At 39.0% G+C, this 22132-nt stretch overlaps 1 protein-coding gene across 1 annotated transcript in view; it reads right to left on the bottom strand.

The window, feature by feature from the left end:
- ARHGAP42 (Rho GTPase activating protein 42) overlaps positions 1–22125 on the bottom strand; it is a 168739-nt gene extending 146614 nt beyond the window's left edge. The window contains exon 1 of the mRNA XM_054220834.1: positions 21628–22125. Within this exon, the coding sequence (XP_054076809.1) occupies positions 21628–21781 (154 nt within the window). The 5' untranslated portion in view covers positions 21782–22125. The remainder of the gene's footprint in view (positions 1–21627) is intronic.
- Positions 22126–22132: the final 7 nt, after the last annotated feature.

Raw genomic sequence — 22132 nt, 5'->3', positions numbered from 1 at the left:
GCTTCTTCCCAAAACATTCATGTTAGCTTCCTTGACATAAGCAAACAGAGCACATTAAAATATCGGCTGCAAGAGGAGAAAAACATAGCACTAAATAGGTTTGGGTTTTGATTTTGGCTTTTTAAAAAAAATATTTTATTTAAAATTAAAACATGCAATGAGCAGATGGTTTTATGGGTATCCTTGGGTCTAACATGCAGGGCAATACATAGTTTCTACAAAGGAGTCAATTCTGTTTTGCTAATTGTTTCTGAATTAAGGACTTCCAACCTCCACATTGTCAAGAAGTGACATAATGACTCCTGCTGACTGTTTTAATAGCTCACTTATTAAGGACTGTGATTCTCTGGCTCCCTAAACATACAATGTATCATAACATCTCTTATCAAGCCAATTATGCAGGAACACAAGCACCTTTGGTAAATCCTTTTACAAGCAGCTTTCAATACAAAAGAATACTCCTAGGATCCACTCAGCACAGAGAAAAGCCCAGAGCACTGATACAATCAGAGCTACCTCAGTGCAAGCTGGTCACGCTCATTACTTAGCAGCCAAAAAGCTAGTAAGTTTTAACTTTAATATCATACCCTCAAGCTAAATATATAAATTAATCTTGTGTGTTCTGCTGTCAATTTTCACAATGGTTGGATGAAAAAATTAAAAAAAAAAAGATCACTGGGGAATATTAATTATAAACTGGGTAAAGACTGTGCTCAAAATTAGCGTGGGAAGCAGTAATCATAAATAATACAGATGAGAGAACTAATATGAAGTTTTGACATAAATAGCCTCACTGAGCATTATTTTCCTGTTGGTTTTGGAGGCCACCAAGATACATACACAGAAAAAGAACACCAACTAAGTCAAACAAAAACTGTGACTTACAGTGCTAATTTCTCGGTAATGACACTCAGGTTGCCTTTTTTTTTTTTCCTCTTCCTATTTCTAACATGAAAAATGAAACTTCCCTTAAAGAAAAACAAAATCCATTAATAACCCTCAAAAGGTTTACCTTAGCAGCAAAATTTAGTAAAGTTTTCAGTTTAAGAGGTTGTCTTGAACTGAATTTTCCAGTGGCTTAGAGATTATGTTGCTGCTAACTTTACTAGTTGGTATATAGCTTCCCAAAATATACCTAACAAAGTGATTTTTAAATTGATGTTTTTCTGCTACTGAATGAAAAAACAGAACACATTTCTCGGTGTGAATAATAGTCAGATTCTGTTTTTCATCAGCTCCCCACAGAGAAGCAAAGCAAAACGGCTTGAGAGAATTTTGGCTTAAAATTTATAGGTTGAAGCTCTGGTAACTTTCAAGTGTATATGTAAATGATTATTGCAAGAAAAATAAGAGTCCATCTACTGCAATAATATAAAACAGCACAGATACTTGAATGTTTCCTTATCACCATCGTCTACGTGACTGCAGCAGGGCCTGGTAGAAGTCTTCTTGATAAAACTCAACACTGACACAAGTTATTTTAAAATTAAATGCAGAAGGCTATGCAACACAGCCAACATTCAAGGTAAACAAAAGCTAATCTGACAAGACACAATTTTTTTCTTTCAATAACTGTACAGTAACAGAATGATAGACCTAGCATTAACTGGAAATAACGCGTAGAACGAAGATTGCTGTAACAAACTCAGAGATACTAGAGACACAATATGTAGTCTGCATTAAAAAGTAATAGACAGAAAATTTATTTATTACCTGGCCTTTAAAAAACAGCATTTGATCATTTAATTAAGCACTGCAGGAATCCGTATGCACAAGTGACAGAACAATTTTATAATATAATTTTGCATTTATGTTGAAATGTAACTTTGCTAAATACTTTCATCCTTTGCAGAACATGTTTTCACCATGTTCTACAATCACTGTTCTTACTATGGAATTTTAGCTTTTAAAAGGTAAACACAAGAGTAGATCTGTTAAGTCTCTACTAGTATAAGATTCTGAAATCTTCAAAAAAATTCCTGTTGGTACACCTAAAGGCCACAACGGGGTAATATTTTACTAGATATCATTCATCACCTTCTCCTGGGTGTTCGCTCTCAAGAGTATGGAGAAAGTCTGGCATATTTTTTTAAGTATGGAATTACCAAGAATGAATTCTGAAGCAGGAAGAGAGGGAAAGAATAGTCTAATCTTTTGGTGAAAGCACGGAAAAAATATGGATGTTTACTAGCGGTACCCACTGCACTGTCATGATAGTACTTCCTCAACTGTCAGGGTTTGGGCAACCTCTGGTATCCGAGATGGTTTTTCCTTCTTCCCTTTGTCTGGAACCCTGAAGACTGAACCCAGTAGACATTTTCTGATTAGTTTATAAATCCTAAAGACTTCTTTCTTCTTGAACCCCCCTCACACGACCTTTGCAAATTCTTATTTGTTTTCAAATATTAGCACTAACACTGAGTTGCTCTGTGACTTCTGGGAAACACCGCGTTAGTCCAAAATTTCTCCAACAAAAAAAGGGCACAAAATTAGTTTTCTATGCTACGGTCATCTTACTTTCCAATAACCTGCCTGCTTGGACAACAGCTATTCACAGTAACCATTTTTATTGCCCTCATTTGAATGCATAACTTACAGAGAGTAGACTCCCCCTTCTGCTGCATTCAGTTTCATAAAAAAATTAGCAGATTTGTGAATTGTAAATAGGAAGATCCCTCAGACACCACAGACTAACAACTCCAAAATAACTTTTCCCTTCATATTACCTTTTCAATATTTGCAGATCACTACCAAGACACCCTCAAGCTTTATTAAGCTACTGGGGGGAAGATTTATTCTGTCTATCGGTTACTATTTTTCTAGGGAGGGTGTAATGGAGGAAAAAGAGAAAGAGTTGAAAAGCCAAGGGCCTTGAAACCAGTTTTTAGGGTTAAGTATTTGTTTCAATATAGCATTTTGACCCATAGTACCAAGAGAACAGCGGCTGCCTAGAGCTCTCACACTCAGCAAAAGAGATGGCTAACAACAGCTCCAAAAAGATCAAATCATCATCATTGATCCCACACAACTTCCTCTAAAATACTTCATAAATTGGAACTGGCACTGCCAAGAAGTGTTTCTATTCGTTGACAAAAACAAAAAAACACAACCCCACAATATCAGAACCAGTCAAATGACTAAGACATTAATGAAGACTATTCCCTGACATGGACATAAAAAAACCCAAAAACAAACAAACAAAAGGACTACCAAGGAGTGCTTGCTCCTTCACTCACTTTTTGAATGAAGAGATACATATTTCTGAAAAAGCACATTCCAGTGAAAATTCAAGAGCTTTTAGCTCTTGTTCCTCCATACTCCTGAAAATTTCATTAGCAACATACATAATCCCCTTAATGTTTTACAATCCAAACAAATCTTTTAATTTAAGGATCCAGGTAGGGCAGTAGTAGAGCTGTCAGGAGGGTAGCAGAAGATCTTTCTCTTAAAACTTCAGTTCTGCTAAGTACTGAACTCAGCAAAGTCCATATTCCAGCTGAGTGAGAGTATTCATCTCGAAAGAAACACAAGAGGACATGGGCTTTAAGCCAGTAAAATATTCAATGATCTGGAATCTCCCAGGATAGACCTACCAAACTGGTTTCACAACTTCCAGTGCACAAAGACAGAAATAAGTACTTGACACAGTTGCAGCTTCTCATAATGGAATCAAACTTTAGCAGATTTTCTGTATTATCGCTGTTGACATTACTCTTTCCTGCCAAATAATTCCTTTCTGGATCTCAAAGGATCCTTACTATTTATCAGAGACATCAAAAAATCTGGAGATCAGATTGGGAAAAAAGGGTGTTAACACCAAGTAACATATTTTGCTGCTGATGTAGATGTTTATAATTAACTTTCATTTTTTCCTTTCTTCAAAAGCAGCAGCAGGATGTCACAACCTTAAATGTCAGCGAGGTAAGAAGATAGAGGAAAATGACATTTAGAAAGCACACACTAATGCACATGGGAAAAAATAATCTCGATACCATCCACATAGTGATGGAATTTACATTAGCTTTAATACTCTGGAAAGATCTTGGAATTACTGTAGACAATGTCAACTTAATGATCAGTAACAGTCAAAAATACTAAGGCTTATTAGAGAAAGAAAGCACAAAGCAGAAAATATCATTATTTGATGCATTCGCACCTTGAATATTCCATGAAGTTTCTTGCAATCAATCTCAGGAAGGGCACATTTACCATGAAGAAAGCACAAAGAAGGTTGACAAAGGACAAACAGAGGACAGATTTGATTATTTAAAAGCAGAAACTAAATAGACTAGAACTTTACAGAGTAGCAGGGGAACAAAACCTGCAAGGAAGAATAAAGAAAAAAAAGGTCTTTAAAAAAAAAATATCCAAACTCACGAATAGGATAGACAATGTATACAGGCAACAGTTAACTATTTCTCATAGGACAAAAATTGCCATCATCAGATAAAATAACCAAGCAGCAGGGATACAACAAAGGAAGAACTTTTGTCAAACTCCTGTCACAGGCTGTTGTGGAGCCTAACAGGACACCTGGGTTCAAACTCAGGTTAGATAAACCCATTTCTGAAAAAAGGCTATCTGAGGACACTTGGGGAAACTTTAGCAGGAGGCTACCTCAATTTAGAGATTCTTCTCATCTGACCTGTTTTAGAAGCTAAGTACTTTTGCATGGAGTCACTGACTGGTCAGTTTTATTCTGTAGGTCTGAAGGCACAATGTATGGCTCTGCTGAGATGCTGATGCAGCTCTAAAGTAGTAGCCTCACAAAATCTGAAACTTGTATTTCAGTAATACTAGGACTTAATTACTGACTGCATTAATTTGTTCCAGGGGGAAACAATCAGGTTTTGCAAAAGTGGAAAAGCTGTTGTGTCTTATCACTTTAACATTTCTTAGTTGTTTCTTTAAACAAAGAAAGAAGCAAATTTCCATATGCTTGACATCCTTTTTGAAACAGAAATCAGCTTTTGTAGAGACCAAATTCCCCATAGTAGCTCTAGATCTCTCATATGTAAAAACACTATAAATCCCTCCTAAATTTCTCAGAGAGGCACAAATACAATGCTTACATTGTAATGAATAAGGAGTTAATGGAGTATCAGACTTCATATTTAAAGAGACAACATACTTTTAATGCAGTTTAACAAAACAGGCACAAATACAGGCCGGGTGGAGAATGGCTTGAGAGCAGCCCTGAGGAGGACTTGGGGGTGCTGGTGGATGAGAAGCTCAACATGAGCAGGCAGTGCGCACTTGCAGCCCAGAAAGCCAATTGTGTCCTGGGCTGCATCAAAAGAAGCGTGGCCAGCAGGTCGAGGGAGGTGATTCGGCCCCTCTATGCTGCTCTGGTGAGACCCCACCTGGAGTACTGTGTGCAGCTCTGGAGCCCTCAGCACAAGAAGGACATGGACCTGTTGTAACAGGTCCAGCGGAGGGCCACGAAGATGATCAGAGGGCTGGGGCACCTCTGCTATGAGAACAGGCTGAGAAAGTCGGGGTTGTTCAGCCTGGAGAAGAAAAGGCTCCAGGGAAACCTTATAGCCTCCTTCCAGTACCTAAAGGGGGCCTACAGGAAAGATGGGGAGGGACTCTTTATCAGGGAGTGTAGTGATAGGATGAGGGGTAATGGTTTTAAACTGAAAGAGGGGAGATTTAGATTACATATTAGGAAAAATTCTTTACTCTGAGTGTGGTGAGACATTGGAACAGGTTGCCCAGAGAAGTTGTGGATGCCCCATCCCTGGAAGTGTTCAAGGCCAGGCTGGATGGGGCTTTGAGCAACCTGGTCTAATGGGAGGTGTCCCTGCCCATGGCAGGGGGGCTGGAACTAGATGATCTTTATGGTCCCTTCCAACCTAAACCATTCTATGACTCTATGAAAGCAGCATGACACAATTTCTACTGGTCAGTATGACATACAGCAGTATGACAAGTTTTACTGCACTAAGTATTATCTGAATAATCTATTTAGCTTCAGAAAAAAATGCTGAACTCCTATGCTGTTTTATTAAAAGTACTAATAATCTGTTTTAAGATCCCCTTCCTACACTAAAAAACGCGTTTTTCAGTAGTACCCAAATCAAATTCAAATACCTTTTAAAAAATGGTATTTAACACATTTATGGATAATAATGTTTCTTTATTTTAAACTAAAGCCATACATAGAAACTGAGAGGGAAATGAAATTCCCTGTAATACTTAATTGCTGCTTAAATTACTCAACGCCTGCATATATACAGCAAAAGACAGGGCATACGATATTACTGTCTCTACAGACAGAGATGGGCAGAATTTAAAGAAAATAAATCCCACAAAACCATATGCCTTATTTCACTGTAGGATAACTGAGACGAGAACTGGCCATTCAACTGGTCTAATTTTTATATCTGCCAAGAATCCAGACGTGGGATTTGATCCGCAGAAACTCCAACTCCCACTGGTACAGAACCTCATAGTCCCTGTCCCTATTTGCATACCCTACAAAGCCGGGGGCGGGGGGGGACATGACACACTAAAAAAAAGAAAAAAAATAATCGAGACTTCAATCACTTAATGTGTTTAAAAAAAAAAAACAACAAACAAAAACAAAAAAACCCCCATCAAACCACTAAAACATCTCCCCCCAACCACAAGTGTTCACTAATAAGAGTAACGCTGCTGTCTTTTACTTCATTCCATTTATAAGAATATATCATTGGTTAAGTGCCACTTTAATTTACAAAGGGACAAGAGAAGTGGTAGTCAAAATACCATGAAATTCCTTTGGGTACATTAAATGTTCAAGAAAATATTGCGAGATTGATGCTTAATCCAGCAACACGGTACTTGGTGCTTCATAACAGCTCCTTAAGACAAGTGATAAAAATAGGCATGAAAGTGAGGTTTTTATTGTAAAATACTCTTAAGGTCTCAAGGTGCATTGAAAACTGTAGCTTCTCACAGACGACAAATCAAAGAGGCTCTGGTGTGCCAACGACAACAGGAATTGCAACAGTTAGCATAACGCATATTTTACCGACAAATTATTTGGAAACTGTCAGAAAGCTGGTGGAAAAAAAAGATGTGATTTGCTATGTTATTTTTGTAAATTTAAGATGATTACCACTCCCAGGGAGATGTGGGATATGTTGCATTACGACACAAGAGTAAAAGAACTGAATCAACACAACAAAGAATTACATCATTGCTGTGCTGCGGCAATATAAATAAAATAAGAATAAACACATTTTTAACCTGCTGTATTTCAACTTCACAGAGAAGGCATTAAACAGAAAAATTAGAATTATATACAGTTATCAATACTGTACCAGAATATAAAAATCAGAAGTTTGTATGGAACCAAAAGAAGTGAGTGGATCCTGTAAATTTCTGGGTTAAATTTACTTAGACCAGAGATCAATTTGTCTCGTGGCATACAGGGGGAAAAAGAAACAGGAAACAGCACCTGTTACAAAACTTGTATTTTTTCACTTCCCAATGAAACCTGAACAAAAAAATGCTAAACAAATGATTTAAACACAGCCTTAACATTTTCATCTTCAATCCTGCAATCTAGGGATAAACAAAAGGCGCTACGACTTAGATGAACATCATCTCAGTTCCCTTCTCCAGAGGAAGATGAGTTGCATCACAGTGGCTTGGGTGCAGATGATGGCATTTTCAATAAGCTAAGCAACAAAAGTTACAGCTTAAAGCGCAAACTCAAAAATCCTGCATGAGCGTATCAGGAAATCTCTCAGCACACAAAGAAGATGTAGCTATGTAAACAGGAAATGTACTGCTGTGCCTACACCCCTCTTCATAAAATGAAATATTTTGGATTTCTCATTTGACCTTAGGCTGGCAAACAGCATGAAGATGCAGCAGCTCTAAACTGCAAAAAGCTAATCATACCGACTGTACTTGTGAGAAAACTTCATTAAGTCTACTGCCAAGCCTTACATTTATGCCTACAAGAATTTGCTTGGAGACACACTCCTGTGTTTTTAAATCAATGTATCCGTCTATTTTTCGATTAAACTAGTCACGGTAGTAGATGACAAAACAACAGATACACAAGAACTATGAGAATTTTAAGATGTCTGAAGTACTTCAGACAATCTATACGTCAAGAGACTAACAAAGCTCACTTTCACTAACATTAAGGATCTTTCAAAAAAATGTTAGTTTTGCTATCTTTACATACCTGCTGCATAGCAACTTGAACAGAACATATTTATTTAGTGTCTGTATGTGTGGAAATAAAGGTAGTATTACCATCTTCAACTGTTTGGTTTTGTTCCAATGCATATTTGCACACGCATGTATAAACACTAAAATAAGCCATTCGGTCCAGTATTCAAGACTAAGAAGGGGACAAGATGAAAAACACCCACCACCAAAACCAAACCAAAAAAACTCCCACAACCAAACCCACCAAAACCACATACCAACACCACCCCCCACCCCGACAGTTATTACAGCACAACACGTCCATTTCAAATCACAGTGATGACACTGAAGTAAGGAGAGTACCAGAAGGAACCACCTGAGGCCTCACTTGAAAGCATTTTAAAACATGACAAACATTAAACTATAAAATGTCTTAAGGATATATTCTTCCCAGACTTCAAAGTTCTACATACACACGTGCATTCAAGTTAACGTAAACTTGACAACTTGAAAGTAGACTGAAAACATTTCTTTCTAAGGCAAGAAGGAATCAACGTGATCAGCAAGCCCAGCCGCCACTGAACAGGAGCTTGAGGACTTAATACTTCAAGTCCAACAGGTATAAGTGAATGGGACAACATCTGGGGAAAAAAAAAAAATCCAAATAATATAAGAGTTTCCAGCAATGGAAAGTCCATCAGAGTCTTAAGGAAATATCTTACTAACTTCACAGTTACACGTTTCTAATCTTAATTTGTATAGCTTCTGCCAACACTTGGATCTTCATATGCCTTTGTCTGTTAAATAGAGAAACTTTCCATCAAGACTCTTTTCTGTGATATAAATAAATCTTTAAGTTTCTCTTCGGATTAAGCAATTGCAAAAAACATAGGCTTTATGGTGTTTGTGGTTTCCAAGGAGCTTGACCATTTTCATATGCTCTTCATATGTTCAAAGGGTCTTCTCTGACTCTTCCCAATTTTTCAGCATTGTCCTGAAAACAAGCTGCAGGACCAGACCCAACACCCATGAATGCAACAAACAGAGCCAATATCCATAAACCCCTTCAACTTATACTTGCAGAGATCATACATTTCTGGCAACTGTCAGTCTGCAAGCCCATGTTCAGCTTTTTAAATATACTCATCTTCCTTCTCCACCAACCAACTGCTTTTCATAATCAGTGTTAACTGGCCTGCAGGCATGCCACATTTGCTATTTCTTGACTTGTTGAAAATGTCCCCAAACATATTATGCAAGGACAACAAAGAGTGACATTTGCTGTGATTCTAACAATTTTATTTGCAACTCTGAAAAGCAAAAAGCAAGTTTTCCAACACAGAAGTCTCACCATGCTTTTTAAAAACAAAAAGTAGCAGCAAGAGAATTCCCTCTCAAAACTAGAGCAAAGCACTGGCAGTTATCAAGGAGAAACTACGTTGAGAACCTGTCGTGCATTTACTTCCTTGCTACTTCAGTTGTACTGAATTACATCAACAAATTTATGAAATTAAGGTAACATATCCTAATTTGTACAATATACCCAGTTAGCAATTCCTCGATGGAGATTTATGAGTCAAAAACCATCTCTTCAGGCATTCATGTTGGTTACAAAACTGCACGACTTTTTCCTAGTTTTACCAGCAGGTTTGGACAATAGTATGCTGAAACCGGGAGGGGGGGGGGGGGGGGAGGGAAGAAAAGAAAAAAGTAGTACGAGCCATATTACATCTCAGAAAAAAAATATGTGCACGTGCTTAATCAAAAATTAATATTCCCAAAGATTATTTTAACCCCACATACTTTGTTGTGGCTTAAAGCAAGTCCTGTTTAACTGGATCTGTTACCAATGGAAGGTAGCGATTCTTTTCCTTAGGTCTGTTTTGACCTATCGGACCTCTGCTGGTCTCCACTGCCTGGCTCCTCAAGCTCAACTCAGATGGAGAATCCAACCTATAAAATACTGCGAAATGCCAATCCCCAACTCTTGAAGGCGCTGACTGACAACTATTAATGAGCCTTTTATGTGAAAGACACATACCACCAGACAAGATTCACGAAAGCATCTCCGGATACACAGAGCAAACTGAAGTCTTTATTATAAGCTAACTATAATTTTTATTAAGGAACCATTCAATCATTTTCCTTTGTCTACGCTAAAACAGACTCTTTACAGAATTGTGCAAGTTAGTACAGCTTATATTAGAAGGTAAAATACTTTATGAATCAAGGCATGACAATATTGTATGAATGAAGGCATATATTTTTATACATGCATGCTGGGTTTAGCTGCAGCAGTCACTCAAATGTTCTCACAGTTTCTGCTTTTCCCCAGAATAAGGGGATTTTACCTCTCCTATAGTAAAGCTGAGTCTTACTTAAAGGTTTCCCAGAAGGCAAGCTCCATAGTCCTCCAGCTTCCCGGTATGTAGGCTAACTGCATTCACAAGAGGCACATGGAAGCATATTTCATTTTTTTCTTTAAATGTTACTATAAAGCTTGCTTTAATGGCAGTGGTAGTGTTAAACATGGAAAGGTTCAAGAAGGGAACCATTTTTTTTACTAGATAACCTTAGGCTTGAAGCAATCTTTTTCAAAGAAGCAAGTTCTACCTGCATGCTTCCTGCAATTTAAGTCATTTTAGCCTTAGAGAGAAAGTAACACCCCTCTACAATATTCATGCCTTTACAGTAACAGGTTATACAAATAGTACATCCCAAGGAAGCAGAGTTCTTGGGTCCTGCCTCTCTCTTCCTCCTTATTTGTAAGCAAAAAGTTAAAGGCAAATAAGGTAGGACACAAGATGATAAGAAGATGCAAGGAATGGACATAAAGTGAAATGTAAACTTTCTGAGTAGTGCAGCTGCAATGTTCCTGAGGCCTTGATTACACCAGTACTCTAGGAAGGCTTTTGAATAGCAACACGTACCACCACAACATCGTGAATCTGTCTGTTCTTCATTTAAATATGACTTGCACTTTTAAGAATCACAGCTTTTAAGAACTGAGAAGCACTGAATTTGGCCACCTCTGGAAATGAATCAAGCTATTACAGAAGAAAAAAATGTTAAAATCACAGAATGGTTTAGGTTGGGAGGGACCCTAAAGATTACCTAGTTCCAACCCCCCTGCCATGGGCAGGGACACCTCCCACTAGACCAGGCTGCTCAAAGCCCCATCCAGCCTGGCCTTGAACACCTCCAGGGATGGGGCATCCACAGCTTCTCTGGGCAACCGGGGCCAGTGCCTCACCACCCTCATACTGAAAAAATTTCTTCCTAATATCTAATCTAAATTTGCCCTCTTCCAGTTTGAAGCTATTACCCCTTGTCCTATCACTACATGCCCTTGTAAAAAGTCCCTCTCCAGCTTTCCTGTAGGTCCCCTTTAGGTACTGGAAGGCCGCTATATGGTCTCCCCAGAGCCTTCTCTTCTCCAGGCTGAACAACCCCAACTCTGTCTGTCAATTCAGCCAGTTATCCCTTCTTGTGCACTTCCAATTACCAATCAAAAAACTTAGTTCACTCAAAAAGAAAATGTCTTTACTATGAAACTCTACCCTATGTATTGCTTGTTTTACCAAGAATGTGTGTTCTTTTTTGATGGCAGTGAAACAGGGCCAATGGTGAAGACTCGGGGAAGAAAAATGAAGATTACACTCCTCAGGGGGAGGAGGTAGAACAGTTAGGTTAGGAGTGAAGCTGAGTCTGGCAAGAAGGGAGAGGTGGGGGTAAGGTGGTTTTAGTTCTCAATATTGTACTGTGTTATTAATTGGTAATAAATTAAATTAACTTCCCCAAGTCTAGTCTCTTTTGCCCACGATGGTAATTGGTAAGTGATTTCCCTGTCTTTATCTCAACTCACATGTCTTTCATCTTATTTTCTCCCCCTGTCCTGCTCAGGAGGAGCAGTGAGAGAGCGGCTGGGTGGGCACCTGGCAGCCAGCCAAGGTCAACTCACCACAAGAGCACAGCTCAGAAGTCACACCTCTTCAGTCCCCAAAGAATAAGATTATTACAGAAGACAAGACAAATGTGACTTAACTGTCACTGGAAACGCGGACATTAACTTTGGCTACAGTCTGATGTGCAATTAAGCTGCCACTGCCATCAAACAATAATTTAATGTCCTCTCCCTATCCTTCCCCCTACCCACCAACTTCCACAATCGTTTCTTTTCCCAGGTTTCCCTGCACTCTGAGAGAATGAGCACTTCCACAGCTGCATAATGAACCAAATCAGGAAACTGAGACACATGAAAAATTATTCAGCAAATATTAGCAGTTTAGTTCCCTGATCCGGCAGGGCACGCAGCTGAGCAAACAGCAATGCTTATACCGCTTACAGGACAAAAAGGGGTGGAAACAAGGTCTGAGAGTGGGAAAAAGAGGAAGGGGCAGGCTCTGAAAGTTTTCTGTTTGTTTGTTTAACAGTAGAGATGGCTTAAAACTACACAGCAAAACAGCTTCAGACATGGTCTCTAGTAACCTTTGGTGAGAAATTTGGGGAGAACAACTGGACAGCTGAACCACTCTTCACAGGCGAGGGCAGAGATGGAGGTGCTAGAATAGAGGATATAAGAATTCAAAACTTAATGCACAATTAGTGTGACATCCAGTAGACAACACCTGTGACCACAGTTCTGAAGTAGAGGGGGGAAAAAAAGCAAATTCACATCCCAATTCACTGTGAGCCTTCCCTCCTACATGGGTTTGTTTAGTAAGGGACTGGCCTAGACTGTGATAAGTTTCATGAATGTGTAACTTGACAAAAAACCTGTCCAATGAAAATAACTTAAGTAATCATACATTCATTCAGTTTAAAATTAAACAGAAGAATAAAAGAAATAAGATTATAATAAGAGTTCCACATTTCAGAAAGGCAAGATCGCAAGGGAACCTGAATTTAGACAAGCTGCAGGCAAAGTCTATGCACTCTCACCAGGTGCCAGGTAGTTTCAGCCTAATTCAGGATATTTTCACAAACACATTAATACTTCGAAAACTATCATTGTGTGCAGTCAAAGACAAACCAAGGCAGAATTTGGAAAGTAAGGCGAAACAGCTTGTTAATCTATAAAAGCCAAAAGGGAACACAGAGACAGGAGGCCAATGTACAATAAAGATGACACAGAAACAGACACAGCCTAAAGATTAAAGTATGATCCCAACTAAAGTTAATATTCAACCTCCATTTTGAAAATGCCACCAGTGTGAAAACATCAGGAGAAATTAATATGAATGAGTACATTAAAAAGGCAAAATTATTACACTATCACACAAATAAGAAAAAGAAAGAGCTCCATAAACTCAAACAGTGGTTAGGACAGATACGATTTAACACCAGAACTCGAACACAGGAAAACACAAGATTTCGTACCCAAGATTTTTAAATTGATTGAAACAAGGAGTCAGCTCTCATAACATAGCAAATATATGCCTACATTTAAGAAACAAAGATAGTAATCCAACAAGAACGTTCCATTAGGTTTACCTGAAAAATCAAGTAATCATTTAGAACACTGTTTGAAGGAAAGAAAAATCAAAAGCTTAGAAACTGATAGAACATAAGAGTAAAAGGCAACACAGATTTATCAAAGGTAAACTGCATCAGATCAGTGCATACCTCTTACACAGAGTGAAAGATTTATTTATTCTTTAAAAAAACAAAACCACAATAGATCTAATCAACTAGTCACCACTAAAGCACATGATACCAAGTTACAATAATAGTTAAGGTGGAGAAGATGAGAACTTACACAGAAGCTACATAGATAAGAAACAACTAGGCTTTGCTGCAAACACCCAAAAAGAGGAATGTCATTGTTCGATATTATTCAGGGACTGATTTTGAGACCAATCTGCCTTAACATTTCAGACAGGGCTCTGATCTAGTTGAAGATGTCCCTGCTCACTGCAGGTGGAGGTTGGACTAGATGATCTTTAAAAGTCCCTTCCAACCCAAACTATTCTATGATTCTATGATTTCCACCCTGACTTTGGGAGTGGGTGGCTGCTACCATAGAGCAGGGAGGCATTACTGACACAGAACACTGGACTCTCATCTATGAAAAAGAGGGAAAGGGAGAAAAAAGAAAAAAAAACAGCAAGGTGTGGGGGAGAAAAAATAATTTTGAGCTGTCTTCACCTGCAGGAAACCAAAGGAAGAAAGATTTTCCTAAAGCATAAAAGGCAAACAATAATTAAAATAAGACACTTATTTGTCCTTATATGTCTAAAGGATCAAATCACAATGATTCTTCTTATTGTTACCTGTTTTATTTTTCATGATGTTTACTTGACTTAAAGCCTGTTTACAGAAGAAAAATAATCCTATTGGTGATACCTACTTTCTGTTACGTAGTATCTTCCAGTGAACAGAAGAGTACCTTTGCAAACAGGAACTACAATGCACATCTGACACGCAAACCTCTCTTTTTTAAGCAACCTGCAAAATATCAAGTAACATCAGCAGTAGAACCAACTATATGACCCAGGCATTGCAGCACCTTGTTTCCTGCTTTGAATATTAAGCTAAAAGAAGATAAGACTTCTGAAGACGTGCAGAATTTCCATACCATTTTCCCATGCCTGAATTATACTAAGCAAAACACCAGTGCAACAACAACATGTTGTTTAAGCTTTTGGTGCCCTGTGAAACACAAGTTTGCATAATTCAGGACAGGGAAGCAATTTAAGTTTATAACTTCCAACTGATATGAAAAACTATACTGTAACATAGCCCAGTGTTCATAACATGCTGTGAAATACATTATCTTTCTAATGAAAGTTATTTGCACTTCACAGGGTGCCAATGGGAGGTTAGATTACTGCCCAACAGTACTTCAGTCTCCTATTAATATGGAAGGTCAAGCTATTTTTCTTCAGCTTAATATTTACTTCATTGCTACTGCTTATAAGATCCTGAGACTTTTTCGCCTTTTATGATACACTTGAGGAATCCATAGCACCGCATAATCAAAAGACGACCATAAACATTGATTTAATTTAATGATTGATGTTCTCACAGAATACGATGAGCAAAGATCAAACCTGTGAACATTATTATACTACTTGTTTCTCCTACTTCTAATCTCCTGAACATTTAAAAGTTAATTCAAAAAGGCTTAGAAAAGAGCTACTAAAATAACTAAGAAATCAGAGAAACTCTTAAGAAAGAGGACGAGAACAGCTTGTTCAGTCTAGTAAAAAGATGTGATTACTCCCCAAGCAAATCCAAGTAAACAACACTGCAGAAATGTTGAGTGAAAGGAAAACGAGCATAAACAAGTTTGAATTTCCAGATTAAATTTATTTTTAATGAGTTACTCAACCCTCAGAGTAACAAGGTTCTACAACGGCCTTCTAGGAGAAACAGTAAGGATAAAAACTGGTTTTAAAATGGAGTTTGACAAGTAGGGATTACATGATGTAACACTAGCAGGAGACTGAATTTAACAAAGGAAATCCATGATATGCTTAAATACCCAATTCTCCTATATTTCAAATGTATTTATAATTACAGTTTTGAGACTATAGGAAAAAAGAGAAAGGCAAAGACATAGCACTGCTTTACATATCATTCAATAGAAAGGACTGTATTGTCCTCTCTGTTTTTCACAGAGGATGAATACAAAGTTATTTACTATTACAGGAAACTGCAAGTTGCTGTAGCACTTCTGCCCACGAAAACCCAAGAGATCTGTACAAGTTCAGTGACCACAGCATCATATTTTCCATTGTAGTAAAGACAATATTCATGAAGCAGCTGGTCTCTTATTAATAGAGTTCATTTATCTTCTTCATAGCAGATGAAGTATGTAGTAGACAACAAGCCAACTGGCCCACTAAAAAATAGATTAAATTTGATCTTTTCAGTAATCAGTTTAAAAGTTTGAAAATCATAATTTAAAAAATTGCACAACATTTTCTTAAATTAGAGACATCATTTCATATGGCATTTGAAACTCAAACCCACTCCTTTGGTAACTGACACCAACCAATTACAAAATTTCTCTAAGGAATACCTTAGAGTTTCAATATCAAGGCACAAGAACACCCATGTTGAGTCATTCAAGGACTTTATTAACAGTCATTATTGACAGTATGGGAATTCGCTTGCAGGGATTCTTGGTTCAAAATGAAACACCATGTGACGGATAGAAAATACTGCCGTCTGTAACAGTTCACTATGTACTAGTATTTGTGTTCTCCATATATATTTGACTACAGACAGTATGATACAGACTGCAGCTGCTTTAAACAGTAGAGGAAGCAAGTAAGCTCCTTCTCTGGCCAAGAACCCGCTTATCATTAGCATCTTTGCATAAAAGGATGAACACTTTTGGAATTGGTTTTGAAAATTACATCCATAATCCATAGATAACTCAGCAGAAGCTGAGCAGGACAGTACAAATGCTTATCAGAAGTAACAGAACAGCAAGGGAGCAAATGACTTCAAAACATTAATGACAATTACTAGGTTTCAACTTCCATTTAGTGGGAAACTTTTTCTTTAATTGGTAGGGGAATCATGTATGCAGAGACTAAGAAACATAACCTGTTGTAATGCCCTGCCTCCCACCTAACCCTAACATGAGACGCAAGTCATGCATTTTTGTATTATATTACTAAAACAACTAAAAGCAAATTTTCAAGGGCAATATGAATTATTTCTGAAATTCTCACTAGGAAGCTACACTTCTATCATTCCACATTCGCCATCATAGTATCACATAGGGAATACGAAGAACCAGTTTTTTTACTTATAATCTACATTAATAAAAGAAAATTATTGCTACCAAACTTCAGCGGTTATTATTCAATGAACTCACTCCTGCTCCAGTTAGAATCTGGAAAAGACATTGTAAAGATACAATCTCATGAAAATATGTGAGGCCAAGATATCTGGGAAAATGCATCTCTCTGGAAAGATACAAAGGGGGGTTTTTAACATGAAAAAAAAAAATCCCAAGAGAGATAACAAGATCATAGGTTCTTATACTGTAATTTTGTCCTAATTTTTTTTCCAGCCAGCTAACCCCCAAAATTTCCATATATATAGCCAGGTTCATCACTGTATTTTTATAATCAGGTTTACGAGAGAAGAAAATCATCCCTGAAAACTGTATGTCAGAACAGTTTCAAAACAGTCTTTTCTGTATAGAATTTCTACAAAACCCTGGTAAAAAACATCCCCTCACACTCCACCACAAAAGATGGTATTTCCATCTTACGCCTGTTTCTGTTTCTTCATGTGTTAAGTAGTAAAATAATACAACTAATGATTGCTACTAAACTATAAATTCCTAAAGATATCTGCTAAATCATATTTCTATTACACCACAGCTCTGCATTAGTTTGCACCATATTAAAACACTTTAAAAGGTATAGCATTACTTAAAACAGCTGCAAAGCCACTGAACTTTCAACCATTTAAACCAAAACTTACGTAGTTCTCATCTTCAAATACATGAACTTGTTGCTAAAATAGGACTTAAGATGGAGAGAGACGGCCTCAAAAATTAGAGAGAAAAACTGAAGGCTTCTGCACAGCAATAAGCCATGAGATCACCTGCAAAAGATGCATGTTATTTTTTTTGGATTATTTAATACAATATTCATTAACTTTGGAAGAACAGTAGGCCTATTATGGAAATTAAAAGCATAAAAGTACTTCTATAATGAAATTTCCTATATAACCTATATGAAAATGTCCTTGAATATGTTGTTTTTTCAAAAGGCAGCTACAAAGAAACTACGAAGTACACCACTGGCAAAAAGTACAGGAAAAATAGAGTTGATGTTTTAACTGAAAACAAGTTGGAATCAATGAGAAGGAAAAAATTTCAATTCTGCTTCAGGAGTCCAGCTACAGCTGACCCTCACTTCATGAAGTATTTAAGCATATGCACTTTAAACATGCATCTGAGAGATCTATTAAATTAGGTGCCTGAAGAAGTTATTAAATCAACAGTTACCTAATAACCAAGACAGCCAGTTGTACCAAAAGATTTTTTTTAAAAAAGTTTTTTTTTTCCTCCTAATTCATAAGTTAACAGCAAAGAAACCCTCCTCCAGGTGCACCAAAGAACACTATATGGTCCCACTTAATTGTGCCTACACACAGAGTTAAATCTCTGTTGAAAAATAACTGTTTAACGTGATAGGAACATCTATTATATGCATAAACTAAGCCTTTCAAGAGATGGTAATGTATTTAGTACCTCAGTTGATTTCAACAAGAAAATGTAGTCTCTCACTGCAAATACTAATTGTAGGACAAGGCTGAAGGAGGCACAGTGGCCATATAAATGTAATGCTAACACCTAACTAAATGGGATCATATAATCTGTGCTCTTCTAGGGTACTCCCAGAGTCTTACATATTTAGAAAGAGAAGGAAGAAGTGCAAAAAACACTAGGAAAAGGCTGCTGAGTATTTGATATCAATCCTAGCATTATTAGCTCTCACATTCATAATAGGCAACTGCTGCTTCATGGAGCAAAGTATTACAGGTCTACATACTACTTTGGAAAGCAGCATTCTTCAAAATGAACGTAGCGAAACCACATTAAAATAAAGTCTGACCTTATCTTGGGACGACTCCAACAATTAAAATGAAAAGTGTTTGCATACTACATTAAGCATATTTGTTCTGCCTTCAATTTATGCGGAGTCTTTTATCAGGTATTTATAAACATTGCATTTTTACAGTAACTTCTTAGATACTGGATTGTGCACAAATTAATATTTTGTAACTTTTTTAATATAGAAGTTTAATTCCATTGGAAAAAATGTGTAAATATTGTAGTTTCATATAATAACTTGTATTTAGGGAACTTTAGAAGATTACAATATTTTCTGACTACATTAAATCAGCCTCACTGTCTCTTCTCTAAACATGGTCAGGAAGGAAATGTTCCAAAACTCATTTTCACTGAAGCTCTGCAGCACAGTCTGGATTTTTCCCCCAACAGAACTGATATTCCAAAATGGTATGAAAATGAAAAATTCTAGATCACCTAAAGAGATAAAACATAGTAAATAATGCCTGTTGTTCTCCGGGGCTTTTAGGTTATTAAATAGTCAAAGACCAAATCAAAAGAGTTCATCACTGAAATCAACTACTTCACTGTTTGATTAGGTTTTCAAAGACAATTAAAAAAAAAACAACACAAAAACAAAACGGCTTTGCACAAGTATTTCACACTCCCCTGATTTTAAAGCTGAGTAGGGGTAGCTAGTGTGCTATAATGAGTCAAAAGTTCTCTACTCTAGGAAACATACAATAGTGGTACTTGCCATAAGAGGAACACTGTCTTTGCAGCATCTACACCAGAGTCTGTACAGTATAAAGACAGGATTTCTATTTTGTTGAGAAAAATACAGACATTTCCCTGGTTGTCCTAACACAGAGACTGAGGCAATATTCTGTGGAAGGCATCGTCACAAAAGTAAGTGGATTTTAAATGAGTAAAAGAAGAAGTATTTCTTACTACACCAGAGCAGACCTTATTTTCCAAAAGCTAAAAGACACTATAGCACATGGCATTTTAAAGTTGCACATAGAATACAATAACCATTGTGTCAAACACAATAACATTTGAACTAAAAATCAGGAGAACTTGCAAGTTACGTAGTTGTTACTTGAGAGAAATATTGCTTCTCCTTGAATAGAGCGAGAATTGTTAAACATGTAGCTACAGGGTCTAAATCTAGCAAGGACTCACAGAAATAATGGGATTAGTCTCTTCAGAATCAAGGTCTAAACTACTTCTCAAGAACGATATTCCTTCTACGCAGCAGTTTGTCTTTGACAACTTAAGAAGAAAGTTGTACTTGTTCATATTTGATCTGGACCAAAAAGCAGTCAATTTCCACTGCCAGCCCAGGTCAAAAAAGTACCCATGTGGGTATTTGTGCACTATTGGCGCACACCATCTTATAGGACCAGTTTTTATTAAACTTATATTTTTACTACTTAAAACAAGCTCAGATTTCCTGCTTTATGGAGACACTGTTTTAACAAAGAGAAAGACCCAAAGTACAACTAAAACCCAAACTTTTTTGCTCCACAAAGAAAAATGTACCACTGAGTTTTTAGCTATATATATATCTATATATATGTATCTATACACACACACGCACATTTTCTATGTATTATATTATATTATGTATATCATCTCACATTCTGTGGGCATGGATACAGGAATTTATTGAATTTAACACAAATTCGCATAAGATGCTAGATTTGTATCCAGCTACTCACAAAAATAGAGACATGTCCAGAAATATGTGCACTTACATGAAAAAGTCTCAAAAAGACAGCAGCTGCTTAATGTAAATGCAATGCTGTAAATAAACTATATTGACGCACGAACACATACAATTAACATTCAATCCTACTGCTGGCCAAACAAAATATTCACAGTTTGACCTCCTGTCCCAGGTAAAGAGGCAAACTTTGGGTTTAGATTGCGGGTTAGCAGCAGTTTGGTTTCCTATGGGTTCAGGAGCTCATAGTAAACACCTGTTCACTGTCCACATAAAGAGCAATACTGCTACCTTTCGCCCTACAAAACTAGTATACTGTGCCAATGTGGCAGATATTTTTAAGGATTAAAGCGACTCCTTTCCTTGAACATCTCATTTTGCAGCACGAGAAGCTGTAGGTCACTTCTCTGCTCTACCTGAAGGAAAGCTCTGGGCAACAGGAGAGAAAGCTCCAGAGGACTTAAAGAAAAGATGTAGGTGGCGAGGTGTTACGGGAGAGGAGGACAAGCCGAGTCTAGCAACGCTCATGGCAATTCCCCCTTTTCCCTTCACGCTCTTCGCAGCGCCAGGGCCGCTCTCATGCCCCAGCAGCTGTCAGTGCCCGGCTCGCCCGCTTTAAATGCGCCGAGCTCTTCATCTTTATCGCTGCTTTCATACTCTTCCAAAATACATGAGTACTACATAAGGACAAGGGGAAGGGTAAATGTAAACTCTCCTCGTATAAATTCACTTCAGTGTCTTGCTTTGCCCACGGACACCTCCATTACCTAAAGACCCCTAATTAGCAGCCAAGGTCCCAGAACCAGACAGACCACTGGCAGCACTACGCGCCTGGTCCGCACAGCGATCTGCACCGCGGCTTCCAGCCCCGAAGCTGGGCTCTTCCCCCGCCCCCGTCCCCAGCCGGGACCCCCCGGCCCCGGCCCGCTCCCCCCGGCAGCGGCGGCGCCCCCGCGGGGAGGGCGCGGCCGGGCCCGCGGGCCGGGGCTGGGCCTCGCACCGCCCCCGCTCTCCTGGGAAACCCACCCAACCCCGCCGCAGGCGAGGCGAGGCCGAGCGGCGGGGAGGGAGCGGGGGTGAGAAAGTTTCCGAGGCGCTTTTCAGCGGCGGCCGGCAGGGGAGCCCGTGCCCGCCGCCCATTCAAACAAAAGGAGCCCCTTCCCCTGCCCGCCGCCCCCGGCTCCGCCGCCCGACTCACTCCGCAGGGCCCCGATGAGGAGGCTGCCGTCCTTGATCAGCTCCTTGATGAACTTGTTCGTCCTCTCCAGCTCGATCTCGTGACACTTCAGGCGCTCCCTGAAATCCGGGCTGTCCAAGTAGGAGTCGCTGAACTCCAGCGTGGGCAGCCCCATGGCAGCGGCCGCGGCCCCCCGGCCGGCGGCGGCGGGGCGGGCGGCTGAGGGAGTGCCGCGCCGGGAGACGGCACCGAGGGCAGAGGGATAAGCGGGGGAGAGGTGAGGCGAGGCGAGCCGCGGCTGCCTCCGCCTCCCCGGCGAGGCTCCCGACCCGCTGCCCCGGCCCCCTCAGCGGGCGAAGCCGGCGGCCCTCGGCGGCGGCGCGCTCCTGTCGCTGTCACCCAGCTACATGCTGCCCGCGGGGCACCGCGGGCTCCCAGCGCCGCCGCTCCGCCGCTTCCGGCAGCGATCCCTCTTCCTCTCTCCCCGGCCCTAACTTCGGTCTGAACCTCCCCCGGCCCGGCCGAG

This window comes from Rissa tridactyla, chromosome 1 (genome assembly GCF_028500815.1).
Source record: "Rissa tridactyla isolate bRisTri1 chromosome 1, bRisTri1.patW.cur.20221130, whole genome shotgun sequence".
NCBI lineage: Eukaryota > Metazoa > Chordata > Aves > Charadriiformes > Laridae > Rissa > Rissa tridactyla.
This window is presented reverse-complemented; position numbering and strand designations above follow the sequence as displayed.